Consider the following 22,313-nt stretch of genomic DNA (forward strand, 5'->3'; position numbering starts at 1 on the left):
ATAGCCAGATTTTAGAAACGAAGATTCGATTTTTTTTTTCTAATGCTGAAATGGAGTATCTTACTTTGAAAATTAGGGACACATAAAAGCAACACAGGGAGTTCATATAAAAACTCTGAGTTAAAAGAAAAAATATGGGAGTTAAGAAGACAGCTCAGCAGATAAATGCCAGCGATGAAAGTATAAGGACATGAGTTCAAATCCCCAGCATGTCTGTAAAAGCTAGAGGTGCAGGCATATGCCTGTAACTGCAGTGTCGGCACAGGGGTGAGGAGTCGGGAGACAGACTAATCCTGAGAGCTCCCTGGCCAGCTAGTCTAGCCAGCTGGTTAGCTCCAGGGACAGTGAGAGACCCTGTGGCAAAAAATAGATAAATAACTAAGGTGCAGAAGGCATTGAGGAAAATCTCTGGAAGCCAACCTCTAGTCTCCACATGCCCAGGTGAACTCCCCTGCACCCACACATTCCTAACATGCATATGCCATACACCCACACACCCCACACATAAAATGAATAAAAAAAGCAACAACTAAAAACTAGCGCGTAACTACTTACCCCCCAAACTTTGTGTAAAGGGAGACTGTGTACAAGCCGGGTTGACTGGAGTCTCTCACCATAAAACCACCTTCTTTATCCTAAAATCCAAAGTCAGACATTCCTCTTTAAAATCCCAGTTACTAACGAAGTGGCAAAAATCCAAGAGTTTTATCTTATCATTTATTATCATCCTCTGTGCAGCAAATCTGTTGTCAACAGGAGCAACGTAACAATGGAGCCTCTTGAGTCTTTCCACCCACGTGACTTTCTGCCTTAAACTCCTGGGCTAGGAGATGGCGGAAGGCACATTCACATTCCCTAACTACAATTTCTCACACATGCTGAAGTGGGGCCCATGGCTAGAGTGTCTTAGGGCCTCTGCAAAGCCACCAGGCAGGTCCCGCTGTGCTGGAAGCCCTGGGCTTGTGAAAACAATCACTGAGAACCTCTTTCTGGGTTTCAGTTCATAGCATTCCCACACGTGGTGGGAACTTTCAGTTCCTCTCAGTATCTGTTCCTATCCACACAGCCTTTCTCCTGTAAAAACCTCAGTGCTCTTTGCAAGATTGTGTTTAAACAGCCGGATTCCCCTGCAGTTCAGTGTCAAATATCAGGACACAGGGGAGATGGAGTAACTCCAACAGAGATTCAAAACATGCAAACAACATTGAGTGAGTAATGGTTAAGCTCACACCAGATTCCCAGGTGAAGGGCAAGAAATGGAAGCTTCACATCCCAGACACTTCTCTACCAATGGAACCATATCCTATCTTTAGTATTTACATTGTTTTAAGATGAAAAATGTGTTTCATAGTTGAAGAGTAACTTTTATTCTTGTTTATAAGACAGAGGAATTAAGGAAGGCCCCACAAGCCTATCTGATAACAATTAGAATAGTAATTATGATCATGAATTCATTGGTAAAAGATTAATAAGAGCCACCATCTTGAAAACCTATTCTTTTTAAATGTGTCCTCATATGCAAATGTACTGAGTACCCAGACAGTCGTTTGAGTAATAGTCTTGTTTTTAGTAATAGTCTTCTTTTATCTTCCAGGTAAGGAAAGGGGACACACAAAGATGAGACAACCTTCCCTGGTTTCAAATGGGAATTTGAAGGCCAGGCTGCCCGGTTACTGGGCACCCTCTAGCTGTCTCATTGTGTGGTCTCTGGGAAGCCAGTAAGGATCCCAGGGGGGTAGGAATGAGTCTTGGCATATAAACTATACTCAGTGCTCAGCAAAGCCTTGGTGTTAACACCCAGACCAGGCAATGCTTTGAACTATCACTAAGTAAAACAACTAGAATGTATGTGTGGGAGCTTCAGACCTTGGCTTCTAAGTCAACTTTCCTACCTTACAGATTGAAAAAGTGACTAAAACTGTTTCAGAGTGCCCAGGTGTTGTAGAATATTATTCTACAGTGTGTTACTGTGCCTGTCTAAAACACCTGATGGTCTAATAAAGAGCTGAATGCCAATAGTGAGGCAGGAGAGAGAAGTAGGCAGGGCTGGCAGGCAGAGAGGATAAATAGAGGGAGAAATCTGGGAGAAGGAACGAGAAAGAAGTAACCAGAGAAGCAGGAAGATATCAGGGGCCAGCCACCCAGGTACACAGCAAGACATGAAGTAAGAGTAAGATTCACAGAAGTAAGAAAAGGGAAAAGCCCAGAGGCAAAAGGTAGATGGGATAATTTAAGTTAAGGAAAGCTGGCAAGAAACAAGCCAAGCTAAGGCAGGGCATTTATAATTAAGAATAAGCCTCCACGTGTGATTTATTTGGGAGCTGGGTAGTGAGCCCCCAAAAGAGCAAAAACAAACAACAACACCTGGGTCTTTCTCAGCTCAGTGCAATTTCCTCTCTGTATTCATTGCCTTTTCCTCTAATTTTACTTTAAGGTGTGAGAAATTCATTGCGACTATTATAATAGGCAATTACATGTTATTAAATTTTAATTTACAAAACTTATCACATAATATTAACATAAACTATTCTAAAACAAATAACTTCAAGCAAAAAAGAAAATACATAGAAGAACAAAAATCAAAGCAGCAAATGATAAATCAGTAGGGAAGTTAAAGGCTGCTCAGTGGTGGGTGCTCCTTCACAATGAAGATTTCAAGGTGTCCATCCACCTTCTGCTGTACTCCAATGAGCCGAGTCCTAAGCTTCAGAAGGTGACTGTGCTTTGGCATAAGGGTTTACATGGGTCATTAAATTAAGATGAAGTCATCAAGGTGGCTCTACTTCAGTATGACTGGTACCCTCACTAACAGAGAAGATGTAGACAGAGACATGTACATGCATGGAGGAAGACAAAGATATAGGGGGGAAGAGCCATCTCCAAGGCAAGGAAAGGGACTTAGGCCCTCCCCTCACAGCCCCCAGAAGCAACCAATCCTACTGACCATGACTTTGGACTGTAAGTCTCCACAACTATGAAGTGGTGAAATTCTGACATTTGGGTCACTTATTGTGCGGCTCTTCGTTACAGTATGCTAACACTCCAATACTCTCTTTTAAGTGATGTGAAAAAGATAGCCTGTATTTATACCACAGACCCTTCAGGCTTTAGGCATAAGTACATGGAACCATTCATGAAGGATTCATTAAAATTAATCTGTGCTGAAGTGCAGCTTGCAAAATGAAGACAACCACTTACTTCCGTTCTGAGGAGCTGCTCGGCTTTGCTTCTGTTGGTATTTCTGCAATACCATCTGATCAGAAAGAGATGTTCATCAGATTTTGAAAATTAATTGTTATTCTTAGTCTGACTAACAAGCTAATACAGCTTATCAATAGCAAATGTAAGACACACCACCATGGTAAGACAGCACTCACATTCTTAACAACAATAACATGCCTTCATCTCTATGTCTCCAGACTTTTCCTACCCACATTCTTAGGAAGACATCCCACATCTGGTAAGTGGAATCAAAGGCTACTTGTATGGCATAACCTGAATTTGTCAGAGGACAGCTTTGCAAATCAGTACTAGTTCTATGTAGGTAGGCATGGAGGTGCCATATTTCATCTGTTCTTGTCATTCAACGTAACAAATCATTTCCAATGACTACAAGCAATGCAAGAATAAATTTTATTCCAATGATTAACACATGCAGGAAATGTCACTTTACATCACTGTCTTTAATTCAGACTAAATCTTATTCCAGTCCCCATCTCATCAGCATAGCAGACCATCAGGTCACTGTGGCATCTGTTTACCAAATTTCATGGAGATCTCAAGTGTCAAGAAATAAAGCACAACACTGAAGAAGAGGCCATCTAGGTGCTCCAGACTTTCTGATGTCCAGCACATCTAGACTCTTGTGGTCACCCTAGCCTCCACATTGGTTCTGTACCTTGTCTGAGCATCCTCCCTACCTCCCTACCTGGTCCATACCCTGAGGCCCTGAAGATCTGCCCCTTCCTGGCCTTTGGGAAGACTCCCTCTGTGTATTTCCATCTCCTTCCTCATCCACAGAGACAGGCTATCCTTTGAGCCTCCCCCAGGATCATCCCTCCATGTGACTGTAAGCAAACGGGCCCCAAAGAGTGTGAATAAGATCATTTTCTCTAGCCTTCAATTTTAAATTTGTTTTGTTGGATGTTTTTCAGTTGGCAATGAATCCCCCTATTACTGCCAAATACTTAAAAATTACAAATATCCTAAAGTCCCTGGGGCCTTTTTGGGCATCTGAATTTCCCACTATTGCCTCAGCTTACTCACAATGGTTGTGTAGCACTGTTCTCTGAGATTAAAACATTCCATCCTGCAGGAAGCTCCATCACATGGAAAGTAAACAAGTCAAAACAGCTTCAGGAAGTCCCTGAAACTGACCAGATTCACGGCTTCCCCTCTCTCCCCATGAAGGAACCGTAAAGGCTGCTGAGAGTCATTCTCAGACAAGACAAGCTGCAAAGAGGACTGTCAGATAAGTTGCCCAGTTGCCGGGAAACAGTCGAAACCAGCCAAGCTGTCTGGAAGAGATCCATGGAGTCACTTGGAAAAGACACTCTCCAACCTGTTAAGCTGCCTGCAGACTGTGCAGTGTGTTCCAGGTTCCCAGCTCTTGTGAGCTGTCACCCATGCTGGGGTGGGCCTTGGTGATACAGCTGTCTTTGAGTCGTTTCTGCTTCTGTAAGTGACCCCTCACCCATATTCCTGTAAGTAACCCCAGCAAAACTCATCAGTTCACTAAGTTGGACTTTGGTCTGTTGTTTGCTGAGTAGGGGTGTATATGTGTGTGTGTATGTTGCTGAGTAAGTGTGTGTGTGTGTGTGTGTGTGTGTGTGTGTGTGTGTGTGTTGCTTTCCCCAGGAAAAGTTTGGCACTCAACAGGCCTCTCATCCCAGACACCCTGAACAAGAAAATATAAAATTCCCCATGATTGAGAAAGGCAAAATCACAACAAGAAAACAAGACAAAAAAGATCGCTATTTTTAGAAAGCAACTGAATGCCCAGTAAAGTTGCAACACACTGTAATGATATCAGAGCCTGCAACGATGACCCAGACCTGGGAATGAACAACATGTCCATCACACTTTATGAAATGAGGCCAAGTTCAACAAAGCTGCCATTATGATCAATCCATTCCATTATGATCAATCCATTTTTGAATGCAACTGAGATACAGTGATAAATTAGAAAAGATTCTGTCTCTAAAGCTTTTCTATTGATAAAAGAAGTATTTATCAGACACCCAAAACTGTCATAAAAATTAGTCAAATTAGTCAAGGTAGCTCAGTATACACTGTGAACTAGCAAGATGTTTGAGATTGAAAATTTTGATTGGTCAAGGAAACAGAAGATCCATTTTCACATCTTCAAAGTGAGAGCAAGAGAGGGAAGGTCCAGGTGCAGGAAACTGGGAGAGCTACACTGTGGCTTTCAGAAGACAAACAGACACCCAGAGCAACAAGGAGGCCCGTTCCTCACAGTTAACTTCCAGACCCCGGGAAAGGGTAAAGGAAACTAAAGAGTTAAGGACTCTGTGCCCCAAAAAGCAGCTCCTTGAAACCTGTTCTAATGAGGTGTTTTTTACAGTGTCTGTAGTTCCTGAAAAAGATCTTTCCATCCTCTGGACATGCCATCAATTCTACCCACAGTGTGTGCCAAGGCCTGTGTGTTAGCAGCTTGGTGACCAGAGGGGCACTACTGGGAGGCTATGGAACCGTTCATTGATTGAACCTTGCAGGAAGTCCTTGTGCTGTAAGGGCACAGCTCTGAAGGGGACTAGAGCACCCCTGACCTTTCCTCTCGACTTTCCAATTATGAGGCAAGCAAGTTTGTTTTAGGGCATGCTCCCATCGTGATTTCTTTCTCACAACAGTGCTAAAACAATAGCATTGATATATCATGGAGCAGAAACTCCAAAATGCAAGCCAAAGTCAAATTTTTCTCTTTACGAGGTATTTTATTACACTGATGTGCAGCTGAATAATGTAAGATACAAACCCAGGCCCTTTAGGGTCTATTGAGTTATAAACAAATAAATAGATGAATTAACTGTTGATGCTACTTCACAGCAGCTCTTCTAGGCTTCTCTCCCTCTGTCCCTGCCCCTATCCCTATCCATGCCCCTGTCCCTGCCCCTGTCCCCTGTCCCTGTCTCCTGTCCATGCGCCTGTCCCTGTCCCTGTCCCCCAGGCAGGAGGAAAAGACCCTCTGATGAATTCATCCTGTCAGGAAGAGGAATACACACAGGAAGAACGTGAAGGAGCCTACAGGGCATAAGGAGACAGAGATGCCAGCACACATACCTCTCCATAAGGTGTGGAGATGCCTCATTAGAGTTTAATACCTTTTGCTGAAGGACAGCTACATTTGGAAACAATACCCAAGATGTATGGGTAATCTGTTATCTTTTTCTCAGGTACTCCAGAATGAATTAGTTTTTCAAATTGGCTAGCTACCTCCCAACTTCCTGAGGAATGGGACGTTACAGCAGTGTCTGAAGGAGAGGGAAGAGGAGATTTGAGGACACCCAGTCTTCTGCAAATGTGAGACATGACCAAGTTTCTTGAAAAGGAAGAGTAAGAGTAAATCAAGAAAAAAAAGACATGAAAGAATGATGTGGGATGTCTTTCTGTCCACTGTGAACATGCACTGCTCTGACTGGTTGATAAATAAAGCTGTTAGGCCAATGGAGAGGCAGAACAAGGTGAGGCGGTACATTCCGACTGGAGAGAGAGGAGAGCGGGGCAGACTCTGCGAGCCGCCACCAGGAGAACGAAGATGTGAAAGCACCGGGAAGCCACGAAGCCACGTGGTAAAGCACAGATGCACAGAAATGGGCTGAGTTAAGTTGTAGGAGCTAGCTAGTGAGGAGCCTGAGCCATTAGGCCATACAGTTTGTAAATGATATAAGCCTCTGTGTGTTTACTTGGGACCAAGTGGCTGAGGGACATGGGTGGGAGGGATTCATCCAACCACAGGGCCGGGCAGGACCAGAGAAACTTCTGGCTACGAAGGAAAAACACAACTAACCAACCATGTGCACATCTCTGTCTTCTCTCTATTCTGTTCCTGTCTCCTAAACCCACTCAGAGCTGTTCCCACACATTCTGCTGTTCCTGCCATTTCATTTTGACTACCTTATTCCTTGAACATCTTTCACTCAAGAACACTTCCCTCTGCCCAACCTAATGGGCTCCCCCCGCCCTTTTTTTTTCCTTATGGAAATTTTTCTAAACCTCTGGCATCCAAACTGTTGGCAGAGTGTAGAGGTCAAACTAGGTCTGACTTGGGGACAGCAGTGACCTGGGATTCCTGGTTGGCCCAAACAAACAGAAAAACAGTTGATTCAGCCTCCATGAGGTCGTAGAAGATGTGTAACTAATGGGCTGTGTTCAACCCAAGAAAACAAAATCAGGCAGAGAATGGGGAGGAGAAAAACAGGAGAGGAGAACTCTGCCTGCCCACCCTGAGGACAGTCTTCAGCTTTACTACCTGGCATAATGCCAAGGCAGAACCTCTGTCCCTGGCACAGAATGCTGAGGGGTCCCGCACTGGAGTCACGAAGAGGAGAAAAATCCTTCAGAGAGATTAAATTTCCAAGTGACAATATAATCAAAGCACTCACTCATGTCCTAGTTACAAACTCCAGGGTTGAAAATCCTTATTTGAAATCCCATGCGTCATAAGGAATCTTCATAGTTTCCTATGACTCTTCACCAGGATTATCTGGTTTCCGTGAACCAAATTATCAGTTAGTTCTTGGTTGAATCATTTCAAATCAGCTCAAGTCTTAAGCCTTTGGGCATCTTCCCTGTTTCTAAGGATTTTATTATAATTTCCTTAGATGTATTTAAGAGCCAAACCACCATATTTTACATAATCCTCTATCACAATAAGAAACCCTCAGAGGAATACATAGTCATGCAACTGTCACTGAGGAAGCCTCACAGAGTGCACTTAGAAGACCTAGCCCATATAGTCCATTATGCCCCTGGCAGCCCGTATAATCTACTACTCATCCCCCAATCTCCCATCCCCTCCAGACTACATGAAGCAGGCAATAGCTCTGTGCTACAAACCTGACAGCTTGTCAGTACACAAATAGTATGGGCCACTATAGCACAACGGTAAGCATTTATGTATCCACATACACAGAAAAAACCTTAGGAGTTCTTCAGCTCCATCACAGTCCTATGGAAAGATTGTCAAGCACACAGCCTGTTTTGGTAAAATGTGCTATATAGTACATAATTGTATACTATCTATATTTCCACTTCTAACGACACTTTAAAAGATCATGCCATTGATGTTGGGACTTTTAGACCCTGCTGGTCTCCTTCTAGAGTGTGAGGTATGCTCATGTCATCACACTGAGATGGCGGTGCAACAGCCTGTAGTTTTAAGGAAGTGGATGTCATACTCACATCCTACCTCAGGAGGACCACAAGAGAATTGATACCTATGGGTCATGCATTAAAATCTGGCTACGCACTGTCCGTGGGCATAGAAAGTACAGCTTTTCTGTAAAGTGGTCAGACGGCATGCATCAGGAAACTTGACAACGTTCACACAAGCAGGCTTCCCAGGATGTAGATTTTAGAGAGATGGGTGAAGACAGCAAGAAGAGGCTATCCCATTACTTTACTATTGCAAAGATACCTGAAACAACCCAATACCCTCCAAGATAAGAAAACAATTATGTAAATTATTATGAGTCCATATACAGGTTATAGCCGTTGGGCCTTGCCAGACAATAGATCAATACCAAGAACTCAGCAAATATATTGTAAATTTATGACTGAATGAGCAATTGGTACAGCTATGAAAATATTTTCAAAGACTGTTTAATGGCAGGAAGAAATATGAATGCATAATGCACTCACTGCTTAGTGGAAAAAGAAAAGAAAAATATCACTAATACTGACAAGGTCAACTCTTGTTCATAATATTTTCTTAATAACATTTTTCCTATTTTCAAAGTTTTAAAAAACTAATCATAGACTGTTGTTTTCATCTAAAAGAAACAATGAAATGCTTTTAAAGGCTCCTCTGGGAAATGTTGTTCCCTTACCTTAAATGAATGAACAATGATATTTATTTCAAACTCAGCTGAGCTGTGATTGTTCAAATCCAGTTCAACTGTGCCTGCTTATATAATGACATTCACACAATATACTCAAGGAAAATGACATAGAGAGATAAAACTTGGGTTTTTACTAAGTCAACAGAATTAAGGGTACGTTGGCACATTCTAAAGACATTAAGGTTATCCCTTAATAATCCAAATGCCTTACATAATTAGGAAAACAAAGGTTTTTGGTTCTCCACACTTACAAAGGAAATGATTACTTACTCATATTGATCTAAGTTGTTTGATTTCTTTCCTGTGACATAATTACTTGGGATATATCCTTCACTCCTAGAATTAAGATGAGCACACAAACAGAAACGACTTTAATTTTTGTTTAAGGAAAGGTAATTGGTTTGCTAAAGCACATGACCTGAAGTTTCTATGAAAACCCAACTACCTCATTAATTCAATATAACTGTATTGTCCAGTACTTTACAATGTATGTCCATATTTGATCCTCACAGAGATTATAGCTGTACAGACATTATTTACTCATTTTCTCATGGGGAAACCAAAACCTAGATTAAGATGATCTCTCAGTTCCCAAAGTCAGTCAGCATCAGGGTGTGAACTTGAACTCTAGGTCTTTCCAGTATTCCATGATGACCAACATTCCATGATGGTCAATATTCCATGATGCTGGTCAAGACTTTATCATTTCTAAGGATGTCTTAAAGAAACTACTACATCATAAAAGTCTGTGTTGCATGGAGTCACCTGCGCTCTACAAGCAAGCTCTGCAGGACAACATCCCAAGGGTAGTCTGTGCCCTCTGCATTGGTACCATGAGGAACTTGTTAAAAAGAACATTCTTGAGAGATCTGAATTGAGGAGGCCTGTGTGGCACAAAGGAACCTTCCATTTTACCCTTGGTGACTCCTATGTATACTACACTACAGTTTAAGAAATACTTCTAGGCCGGGTGGTGGTGGCGCACGCCTTTAATCCCAGCACTCGGGAGGCAGAGACAGGCAGATCTCTGTGAGTTTGAGGCCAGCCTGGGCTACCAAGTGAGTTCCAGGAAAGGCGCAAAGCTACACAGAGAAACCCTGTCTCGAAAAAACCAAAAAAAAAAAAAAAAAAAAAAAAAAAAAAAAGAAATACTTCTATGTTGGTAGGAGCCACGATGCTCATGTATAAATTTTTCTTTAAACTAGAAGCTTTATAATCTTCTATTTAGTACTGAACCTTTAGTAAAAGCTCATTATACACATGCATGTAAGCACTCCCACACACATACATGCATGCATGCACATGCACGTGCACTTCACTGCACCCACAGAAGCCTAGAAGCAACGACAATACACCAAACAAACAGAATCCCAGAATTCCACCTGTTACCTGTAAAACACTGCTTCTGACTGAACAGAGGCAGCGTTCTTTGGGGGAGATGTCAAACTGCAGGCCCAGTGAGGAAAAATACAAGGTGAACTTGAATTATTTTACTGAGTCAGAAAGCAGAGAAAAACTAACAGGGTCCTCAGCTCAAAGCAATCGGAACAATGGCTGCTTTGGATCGAAACCTAACACAAAAGCATCCACAACACTAAGAAAAACCTCTGGCTACCACTGTAACCATCAGAGGAAGTTTATTCATCAACTCATTCTGAAACATGGTGGGACTTAAGGATCAGCTGCACCTGCCTTTCCTGCCAGAACTAAATGTGCTCATTGATGAGGCAGATCCTTCGGGAATTAACAGCTGTGGGTGTGGCGGTGGCAGCGGAGTTAGAAAAGGCACCGTTTGTACTTCCTAAGGCAAGAACGGGTCTAAGTAGCAACCATTAGTGGATGCTAATGTCAAGAGGGAATACATTATGGGAACTTATGATGTGTCCGTCAGGCCAGCTCCTGAACCATGAGCACCCTCAGCACCATTAACAACAGAACAGCGGGAGGTCATCTTTGAGGTGACCAAGCTTCTCACTCCAACCACCAGATTACAAAAGATAACACAGAGGTATGCCAGACAGTCCAAGAAGAGGACAGTCCACGTAATATAGGTGACGATTCATTTTATAAGGTAAATAAAGATCAAAAATGAAAAGAGGAAAGGACTATTGTGAAACAAAATAAAAAAGACACAGGAGACATATCCAAGTCAGGTGTGGAGGCACACACCATGGGTCAAGCCCCTTATGTCCTAAGTTAACTGTACAAATAATGCTTGCTGTATATACATATACATGTATTTTATACACATGTATTATGCCTGTATGCACATTTATAGAGAGAAAGACAAGTTCAAATACAAAGTTGTTCCATTATACTGTGAGTATACAGGGAGAGAGAAAGAGAGAGAAACTGGAAGAAGAGAATTACAATAAACTATTACACACACACACACACACACCATCAAATACTTTTAAAAACCCTTAAAGTATACCTCACAGTGCTGCGAATTCATGGTTGACTTGAAGTTGTGGCTGGCTGAGCTAGTCTGTTTTAACCAATTACAGTGCACACACTTCACTCAGCACGTCACGTGCACCCATTGAGAGTCACACACAAAGGAAACACTTACCCATACTTATCCCTTGCTCTCCACCAATGGATGTCATTCTTCTCCAGTATGATATACTCTTGGCCTCTCTCTAACCTGAGGTCATGTGCTTCTGTTGCTTGGAAGTCATACATCGCTACAACTATTTCTTCAGTATTTTCTTCTTCTGGGGGAATTGGTGGAGGAGGCCTTCTCTATGCAGAGAAAACGACATTGGCAAGTTCAGCTTCTATTTGAAACGGATCACGAGGCACAGCAGCAAAATAGAAAGGACTCACATGTCACCATAGTGCAAAGCCTCAAGTCTAGTCTCAGCCACCTAGTGAAACCTGTGAGCCTTCCCATGACAACGCTGGTGTTGTTGGACTTTTTTTTAGAGTTCAAGATTGAAGGGAGGGGCAAAGCCTGCCCTGACTATTCTAAGGGTTTTTGTTTGATGATTGCTTGTTTGTTCTCAAGTCAGGGACAGTTTTCCAGAGAGTGAGGCAATGACAACCCATGAGGAGACACTGGGTAGACTAAAGGACCACAGGCATTGGGAGAACAGTGCACCACAGAGTCTTTCAACAGATCTCCCACTCAGGGCAATGTGCACTTCTTTATGCCTTCACTGTATAAAGAACACGCTTAGGATCTAACATGTTTTCTGTTAGGATCTAACATTGTTATTCTAAACAATGCTACCACCAAGTAACGTATTTATCATATAGTAAGTCCTTAGCTACAGCTGAGTCAACCCACCCAAAGTTTAGTAACCTACCCAGTCACCCCCAGTTCTTATTGGTTAAGGTACTAACTGGGTCTAAATTGCATGTTATTCCACTGTATCCGACTCCATGGGCACATCATTACATCACTAAAGCCTCTCCTTTATTGTGCCATGCTCCTAAGACAGAAATAGTCCTTTAAAATGTCACACCTCTCAAATGACTCCTGAAGCCAGTCTACCAGAAGGTAACAGGACCCCAACAACAAAAGCTAAAGAACTAAACTGATCGTCTTGACATCGAGAACTATTCAGATGACTTCTATCACACCTGCTTCTAAGGTGGTCCTGGGAGGAAGCATTATTGCATGGCTGAACATAAATACAGTCAATAAACCACAAACCCTTCTAAAACACACAGGCTTATAAGAGCAGGGAACTTAAGGATTTAACATAAAGGCAGAGACCGCTCACCTTCTTTGTTTCTGGTGCTGGGGGCAGTGCTTTTCTTATACCTGAAAGTGCCAATAAATGTTGATCACAATGGTATCCCACAAGAACTGATGAAGAGAAGATGACACTGGTAGAGAATGAGCACTAGGCAGGCGACCACTACGCCCAACTCCCAACATATCCTAGCATCATGATCTCAGGATTCCCCACACAGCATCATCCTGGCTCTTCCGTGAGCTACAATCTAAACTGCAGCTGGGGTCTGACAGAGTGAGTGCCTAGCAGTGTGAGGCCCTGGCTTCAGTCTTTAGCATCACGGAAAAATAGATGAAGAAATGCCTAAGTCAGGTTACAGTAGTGCCCCCTTATCTACAGCTTCACATTCAACAACTGGAGTTTCACCAGTGAGCCACGGTATGAAAATATTAAATGGAGCGATTCACAAGCTTTCATTTGTACACTCTTCTGAGAAGTGTGACAAAAATCTCAGGTTGTCTGGCTCAAACCCTCCCGGGAGGCGAATCATTCCTTCATCTAGCATGTCCACATTGCGTCCACTATGCCGGCCATTAGTCACTTTACACTCTCGGCTCCCATACCAACTGTGGTGGTATAATCACAGCACATCAAACATTTTTAACCGAGTGATGACCCCAAATGCAAGAATAGCAATCCTGGCACTCAGATACAACAAAGAGAAGCCGAAAAGTGGACCCTTGATCTGAAAAGGTGAGAGGTCTTGATTTAATAAGGAAAGAAAAAAAAAAAAAAGAATGCTGATGTCATTAAAATCTGCACCATAATAAGAAATTGTGTGTAATAACTTACTACAGCATGTTATTAGAGTCATTTTATTTTATTGGTAGGTGTTATAGTTAATCTCTTACTGTTTCCAAATTGTAAATTATACTTTATGACTGGTATGTATGTACATATGTATCGGGAAACAGTATACATACGGTTCAATATGACCTATACCCTGGAGGTCTTGGGACAGATCCTCTGTAGATAAGGTGGTACCACTGTAATGACAGCACTGAGAAATGCATCAGTTTTATCAGTCTGTCCCTCTTGAGTTTGGTGTGGTCCATGGTTACCCGCACAGTAGACATGGATGAAGTTCTAATCAAAGGAGTGGGCTATTTTTAGACCCTGTCCCTGTAAAACCTTCTGTGGACATTCTGGATCCTTTCCCCCACTCAACTGCTGAAGGAGCAAGAGTGGCAGAATTAGAATAATCTCTACAGCCACCTGCGGCGGCACTGCAGAACCAACCTGCCAGCTCGGGGCCAGCTGCTCGCCTGTTTCACTACCTGAGAGACCAACAAATGACCAGCTTTTAAAAAAAAAAAATTATTTTATAATTTAATTTAATTTTACATATCAGCCTCAGATTCCCCTGTCCTCCCCCCCCCCCCCCCCCCGCCTTCCTCCCAGCCCACCCCCCATCTCCTCCAGGACAAAGACTCCCCTGGGGATTCAGCTCAACCTGGTAGACTCAGTCCAGGCAGGTCCAGTCCCCTCCTCCCAGGTTGAGCTAAGTGTCCCTGCATAAGCCCCAGGTTCCAAACAGCCAGTTCATGCACTGAGGACAGGTCACAGTCCCACTGCCTGGGTGCCTCCCAAACAGATCAAGCTAATCAACTGTCTCACTTATCCAGAGGGCCTGATCCAGTTGGGGGTTCCTCAGCTATTGGTTCATAGTTCATGTGTTTCCATTCGTTTGGCTACTTGTCCCTGTGCTTTTTCCAACCTTGGTCTCAACAATTCTCGCTCATACAATCCCTCCTCTTTCTCGCCAGTTGGACTCCTGGAGCTCCACCTGGGGCCTAGCCTCGGATCTTTGCATCCGCTTCCCTCGGTCATTGGATGAGATTTCTAGCACGACAGTTAGGGTGTTTGACCATCCTATCACCAGAGTAGGTCAGTTCGGGCTTTCTCTCGACCATTACCAGTAGTCTATTGTGGGGGTATCTTTGTGAGTTTCTGGGGACCTCTATAGCACTTTGCTTCTTCCTATTCCCATGTGGTCTTCATTTATCATGGTCTCTTATTCCTTGTTCTCCCTCTCTGTTCTTGAGAGATGGCTCAGCCATTAAAGGCTAGGCTCACAACCAAAAATATATGACTAGCTTTTTAACTAACTTCTCAATCATTTCTCCAGCAAGTCAGAGCGGACTTTACCCAAGTAGGCAATAACAGCAGCCTGGAAGCTTGAGTCCTGCTTGTTAATGTGCTAGTTAGTGTCAGGATGACTACCCCAGAGGAGTGGGGGAACTCAGAATTAGAGCTGTCCCTGCCCCATGCCACAGACCTGACAAATGGCCATTCTCCCCCTCCCTGGAAGTTGCTGATTCACATGGTAGTCACAGTGCAGGGTGACAGCCTGGGGTATCCCATCCTCCTCAGCACTAGTAGCTCTGGTCTCTGGTCTTCACTCACAACTAAAAGCCTCTCACAGCAAAATTTTATAAGGGCCCTGGGTAAAGAATTAAGCTCCTGCCCTGAATCGGAGTCTGGGATCACAGGCCTGCACCACCACCTGTGGTCCACACTTTTAACCCATTCGTTTTAGCGGCCTCGCTGTTGTGATAAAAGCTCCCCAAAGAGGCCTCGCCTCTCTAAGGCCCACTGCTAAGGAAACAGCATCACTCTTAGATGCTACCTTGCATTTGCACTTTCCAGGCAGTGTGCTCTACTCGATCAGAATCAAAATCCCATCACTTCTCCCAACACCAACAGTACGATCATTCTGAGTACATCCCACTAAAGAATCAGATGAATACTTACTACTCTCAAAAAGATTGTATTTTTCACATCCGGGTGCTAGTTTTTCTGTTTGTCTACAACACTGGTAACTTCCGTCTGTCCAAAATTTAGGATGATACTTAATCATAATATTATTGTTGTTCTTTATTTCTGTAATTCACAGACACATGAATGGTTAGTGACATAAAACAAACTAAAGTTATGTGAGTAACTGTCCATCATTACTTCTTCCTTGACCAACATGCTTATTATGAGAATATCATTGGGACATTACATATTCAGTATTCAGAAAAGCTAGATGGCTTTCTTTCTTTGTCCCCTTTCACTGGTGAAACATGCATGTGAAGAGAAGTGAATCACTGCCCACTACCACAGTGTTCCATCAAAGATAGGAGTATTGAGCAAGACAAACTGTCCATTTAAGCACTTCACCATGAAAATGCCATTCCATCCACACCAAGTGTTTGATGCAGGCAATTTCTTAGGACATACAAATTCTGGCATTCTAAAAGCTCACGCTTTATCACCTTCAACTACATTGTGTGATGCATGGAAGTATGCTTTTACTAGGAAAAAAAAGCATTCAACTAGAAAGAAATAAGATTTCAGAAAGGGAAATCTGTTTTCAATGTGTTATCACTTCACATGACTGACTGTCCTTGGAGAGATACTCATTATAATTAATTATAATTGCAAGAGCTATATTAGCCATGTATCTTTTTGTGGTATCCTAAAATTATATAGAATACGTGAGTTTTTACCTTCTTTTAACTTCTTCACCCATCGGTCCCTGCTTTGTGGACTAGGTGCAAAAATATAAAGTGTGTTAGCATCATGAACAACCTAGAAAAAAAGACAAAAGATGAAACCAGTGACAATATTTGGACACAACACTTCTGTCCTGATATATGGTACCTGGATGGCTGAAAATAAATCCATTACTTCAGAAGTCTAGTTTCCAAAGAAACTATACTCTTTAGTTACAAAAGAACATCTAATTCTTAATTTCAACATTAAGTGGGATATATGTTTTACAAAGGATTATGGGAACTCTCTCTCTCTCTTTCTCTGTGTGTGTGTGTGTGTGTGTGTGTGTGTGTGTGTGTGTGTGTGTGTGTTAGAGACTAGATGATGACAATCTTGGGTCTTGTCTCTCAGGTGCCTTCTACCTAATTTATTTAGACAGGGTCTCTCACTGGCCTAAAACTTACCAAGTAGATTAGGCTGCTGGCCAACAAGCCATAGGATCTACCTGTCTCCACCTCTCCAGTGCTGGAATTACAGGCACGTACCACCACACCTGGCTCTTTTTATGTGAGTACTGAGATATGTATGACTCCGGTCCTTAAGGCATTTACTAACTGCCCAGACCCGGGATTGCATCCTCACAGAGGAACACAAACACTGACAGCTATCAGGATGCTTCACTGATCTTGGGATTTATTTCAATTTAGCTAACTAGAGTTTTCTGGATAAGCTTGGTGCCTCAGGGCTTATTCTAACCCAGTATATTTCTAAATAATATTTGGGGTGAATTTCAGTATCGCTCCTGTCCTGTCCTTTTGCCCCATCAGTGAATGCAGTACACATTTTTAATAAGTACCGAGTCTTACAGATCTAGGCTGTGGCTTCATAGATGTCAACTCAATCCACCAAGAGATGAGCATTTGCATTTTATAGACAAGAAAAGGAAGGCCTAGCCAAGACCCTATGCTCCTGTACGACTTCAGGAGGCACCATTCACATAGCAGGCATGGCTAATCTTATTCTGTATTTTAATATGAATAGTAACCCTTGGAAATTAACCTAGGTATCCTGCCACTGCTCTGAGATGTTATCCCTGACAGTTAGTCACAAGGCAGAAACACTTTGACCTGACTAAAAGGTAATGTGCTCTATTATAAACCTCCCTTTACCGGGCCAATACCCACTAGACTGAAAAAGTAAACCATGATCCCGTTGGTCACAGTTGTCTCTTGCCCAGTTTAATAGGTAAACCCTTCCCAATTCATGTCAACACCTACATTTTGGTGGGACTGCCGAAAATACAAAAATATATCAAACATGAGCCTACTTCTAAGATATATCTAGAAATGCTGTATTACAAGACAGAACGTGAGAGGCGGTACCAGAGATACGTGCTAACAGAGACGTGGAGAGATGTTTTCATGTGTGATACATGGCTTTCACACCTTACCCAGTTTTGTCTGTACAGCCAGCTCTGTACTAAATAGCGAATTGTAGCATACCAGGAAAGTCAGCCTGAATTGGCAGACATAGCTAGAAAGAAAAGCTTGGGCTTGGACCATCCCAAAATCTACAGTGTTGTTCTAATAATAATCTGTTCAGTGTATTAATTTATTGACTTCCCAATTTGGTCTAAACACTTTACAGATGCCTCCTGGTTTAATCCGTAGGGCAGCCAGGATCTCTATTGATGGAGCAGATGTAATTATATCTATTACCTTGGTAACATGGGACATTTTTGTATTTGTACAAGGATTTCTAGAAATACTGCCCTTAATCTGAATAAAAAATGTCTAATTTTGACATCTCAGGCAGTTTGGTTGTCTGGGAAGATTCTAGGGTACCAGTCTCCTTCTGTCTACAAACCACACAGTTCACACCACGCCCATCCCAGGAAAACCTGTAAGAGTCAGAAACCCCCTTTGTTAGCAGAACTGCGAAGTCTCTCTCTTCATTCACGGTGTCATTGCATTACCTACAGTGCCCATCTTCTCTCTCTCCCTTCAAGCCCCAACCATGCTCTCCTAACTGTTTTCCCACATAGGTGGCCTCATCCTGTATCTCTCCTAGTTCACCTGACGAGTCATTACCTGCCAGCTCCTTTCAATGAACTTGCTTTTTTTTTTCCTTCCTAAAAAGTGCACATCCTTGACTGTTTTTTTGTTTTGTTGTGTTTGTTTTTCATTCACAATGTGGTTCTGAAGGAGTCATTTACAATTAGTGAGCATCACTTTCCTTGGTCATAAGCGAGACCAGTAGAGCACAGGATTGTCATGTAGTTTTATCAACATATACTGACTGCTACTGTTACCTTTTCCATCAAAAGAAGCCCTTTCATCTAATTTCTGTTTGTAAGTAAATCATTCTTGCTACTTTCCAGCTTCTCAAGTTCAGGGAAAAATTCCAGTGGGCTTTGGTCTGTGCTCTGTGGCTAAAGTGACCCACAGGAGAGACCTGGGGTTTAGTGACTCGGGATCAGTGGTAGGCTACAGCAGCCAAAACAAAAACAAAATGGCTGCCTAAGTCGTAAGCAGTTAATGAAGAGAGGCAAGGACTATGAAGATAACAAAGGAGCCCCCAAATCAGACACCAAACCCGGGACAGGAAACTGTCACTTCAAATGGGAACAGGACAAAAGTGGGCTGTTGGAATTCCTGGCCACTCCCCCAGCTACATGACCACACATGCAAAGTTCAGTAGCCAAGTAAGGGGTCTTAGGTTCTACATAATCCGTGCAGTGTGTGATCCCGTAATTTGCACACAGTGTGATCAGGCAATCTATACACCTGCGTGGCGTAGCTCTATAAGTGCATATGCGCATGTGCAGGGGAATGTCTTCCACAGGCCTGGTCACATTCTTTCCTGTCCCTCCCTTCTCCTAATAAAACTCTTATAGTGGGTTTTGTCGTGCCTGGTGGCTTTTCTCGCAAGGTAACAGCCCCACTTAATGAATAACATTGTGCCGCCGCATTAAAACCAACACAGGCACCATGCTGCTCAAGGCTGCCAGCTCACCTGGAATGGATATTTATTTTGACAGGGAATGACTCCATCATCATTCTTCACTATTTCCACACACTTGATTTTCGAAATATCGATGAATCCCTTTCTGTATTTTTTCTGTGAAAAGAGAAAAAGAGAAGATGTGTCACAACCACAGGACGTAAGAAGATTATTTAATAATTATATTTGATGATGGGATTAGTGATTCAAAAGATTACTACTTCCGAGCAGCCACAATAACACAAAGACAGGCCGGTTGGTAAAGAGCTTGTCTTATAAGCATAAGGACTTGAGTTTGATGCCCCAGAAACCATGTAAAAATAGCCAGGCACAGGTGCTTGTAAGCTGGATGCTAAGGAGGCAGATCCCTGGGGTTCAGTGACCAGCCAGCCTAGCGACAAATCCTAACCCTAACCCTAACCCTAGCCCTAACCCAAGTGACAAATTCCAGGCCAATGGAAAAAAAAAATGGTAGGCAGTTACTGAGAAACAAAGCTATCTACAGACCTACACACACACACACACACACACACACACACACACACACACACACACACGAGTACAATTTCCTTAATAATTACATAAATTACATTTTCCTAGCCTGTTAAAAATTGTTCAGAATATTACCACTGTGGTAACTTCAATGAAAGTCACTAGATCCTTCCACTTCTAGTGATGAACTTGTTCTGTCCTTGCTTCAAAAATCAAGAATAGCCGGGCGGTGGTGGCACACGCCTTTAATCCCAGCACTCGGGAGGCAGAGCCAGGCGGATCTCTGTGAGTTCGAGGCCAGCCTGGGCTACCAAGTGAGTTCCAGGAAAAGGCGCAAAGCTACACAGAGAAACCCTGTCTCGAAAAAACCAAAAAAAAAAAAAAAAAAAAAATCAAGAATAAAAAGCTCTGAAAGAGAGATACAGACCCCCTTTCATTGCCATCTTCCCCTCCAGACACACCTCTTGTTCAACCTCCTGACAACAGTACTCATTTAAAAAAATAATAACAAAGACCAAGCACACAGTACTCCATTTACCGAGATGCGGACACACGCTCTAACCAACCGCACTTCCTCCTGTGTCCCTCCTGTATGGAGGGGCCTCCCTTGGACCAGCACAGAGTTCAGGATCATTGATGGGAAGTGGACTGCCCATAGACACATAAAACTCAGCCTCCTCAATAGTGTGGAAGCTGGACTTCCTCCTCCTCCTCCCAGTCTCCCTGCTCACTGCAGGTCTGCCCACCCACACCCTTGAGCACATTAACCTCATACCTGGAAATTCATTCCAGGGAAGAATCCAAAAAATAATAATAATACAAAAAGCACATGTAAGGAACCAGGAATGTGTATGCATGGAAATCTAACAACAAATACAGTATACAGATAGAAAACAATTGCTAAATAATAAAACTGATACACTGTACACAAGAAGTCTTCCAAAGACTAGGGTTATTTTTTTTTTATATGTATGTAATAAAGAAGAGAAAGAAAGAACACAACTGCACATCCCTGGAATCAGCTACTGAAAATTATTTTCTTTAAGCTGGCCCTGACGGCACAGGCTTGTATCCTAGATACTCAGGTGGCTGAGGCAGGAGGATCAAAAGTTCAAGGACTGCTGGGGCTATACAGAAAGTTGAAGCCTAGCCTGAGCTACTACATGAAACCTATCTACAAAAAAGCAAAAGAAAAGGCAGGGAGGAGGGGTATGGAAAGGGCCAGTGTAGCTCAGCAGAGCACTTGCCTAGCCTATGGTAGGCCTATGGTTCAATCCACAACACAAAAGTAAAAAATAAAAAGTCAGAAAGAAAATTATTTCATCCAACACTCTGCAGTCTCCCCTCTGGCCACAGTTGTGTTCTGTCCTCTGCACTGTGCCCCAAAACCTACATGACATCTTCAAAGATAAGACTCCACAGTCTGGACACAGTGGTGCACACCTTTAATCCCAGCCCTCGGGAGGCAGAGGCAGGTGGATCTCTGTGAGCTCAAGGCCAGTCTGGTCTACAGAGTGAGTTCCAGGACAGCCAGGGCTACATAGTGAGACCCTGTGGTCTTGGGGTGGGGGGGACTTCACATCTGCCCCACTCCAGGCTGTCAATCAGCAGCTCCTAGCACACTAGCCTTATTTCCCTGTTACCCACTAGTACACATATTCTCTGTCAGCTGTTCAATATTCACCCCTACCCCTTCCCCTCTTCATCCTTGTTTCCCTCCTTCCTCTCCCTCCCTCTTTCCCTCCCCTGCACCTTCAGATACTCTGATCAGCCTTCGGTTCGATCCCTGGTCCCTTGAAAGTGGGCTGCAGATTGCCTGTCCTCTCCACACCTAGCGGGGCCCTCGCTGCCGCTCCCCAGTCCCATGCATCTCCTCCAGAGGCCACCAGCACTGCCAGACCGGCATTCCCCCTCCCTTGTCCCTCCCTGGGGGGACAAGCTCTGATACTTTAGTGAAACGTCCACGGCCCACTCCAAGGACAAGTTCCTCCCTCCTGCACCTCAGTGGCACTTTAGCTAACCCCGTTTCTAAAACAAGATAAAGAGGACACAGTAGCTGAAAGACGGCAGCTGACATTTCACAGATGCACTCCAGCTCTGTGCTCACAGCATCCTGTGGGGTAGCCCTAGTCTCCTCACTCAAGCTGAATACAGTCCCCGAGGACCTCTACTGCTGCCAAAGCCCTCGGGCTCTAGGATGCCCCCCAGCAAGAGGTGAGAGGGCTGTGGAGTCAAGTCCCGATGGACAGTGGGGATGTTGAGCATAGAGTTCCCTAAGCCCTGGTTCGAGTTCAAGGTCAACCTGGTCTACACAGCTAGTTCCAGGCCAGCCAGGGCTACATGGAGAACAAGCTGCTAGGCTGTTCTCTTCCAGACATTTGCTTCTGCCTATAGACGTCTAAACCAGCACCTCCCTTTGGGCCAGCCCACGGCTTCATTCTTCTCCTTCCTTCCTGTGAGAACAACTGAATGCTCAACCTACACTTCCTTCCCACCCACTCCCCTGACCACT

At 43.4% G+C, this 22,313-nt stretch overlaps 1 protein-coding gene across 1 annotated transcript in view; it reads right to left on the reverse strand.

Moving 5' to 3' along the window:
- Window positions 1–22,313, reverse strand: part of Tec (tec protein tyrosine kinase) — a 112,823-nt gene that overhangs the window by 17,209 nt on the left and 73,301 nt on the right. The window contains exons 4-11 of the mRNA XM_059275969.1: window positions 19,322–19,426; window positions 16,321–16,402; window positions 15,581–15,709; window positions 12,812–12,852; window positions 11,653–11,825; window positions 9,351–9,416; window positions 3,199–3,253; window positions 556–635 (exon numbers count right to left, since the gene is read on the reverse strand). Of these exons, the coding sequence (XP_059131952.1) occupies window positions 556–635; window positions 3,199–3,253; window positions 9,351–9,416; window positions 11,653–11,825; window positions 12,812–12,852; window positions 15,581–15,709; window positions 16,321–16,402; window positions 19,322–19,426 (731 nt within the window). The remainder of the gene's footprint in view (window positions 1–555; window positions 636–3,198; window positions 3,254–9,350; window positions 9,417–11,652; window positions 11,826–12,811; window positions 12,853–15,580; window positions 15,710–16,320; window positions 16,403–19,321; window positions 19,427–22,313) is intronic.

Source organism: Peromyscus eremicus, chromosome 10, assembly GCF_949786415.1.
Source record: "Peromyscus eremicus chromosome 10, PerEre_H2_v1, whole genome shotgun sequence".
NCBI lineage: Eukaryota > Metazoa > Chordata > Mammalia > Rodentia > Cricetidae > Peromyscus > Peromyscus eremicus.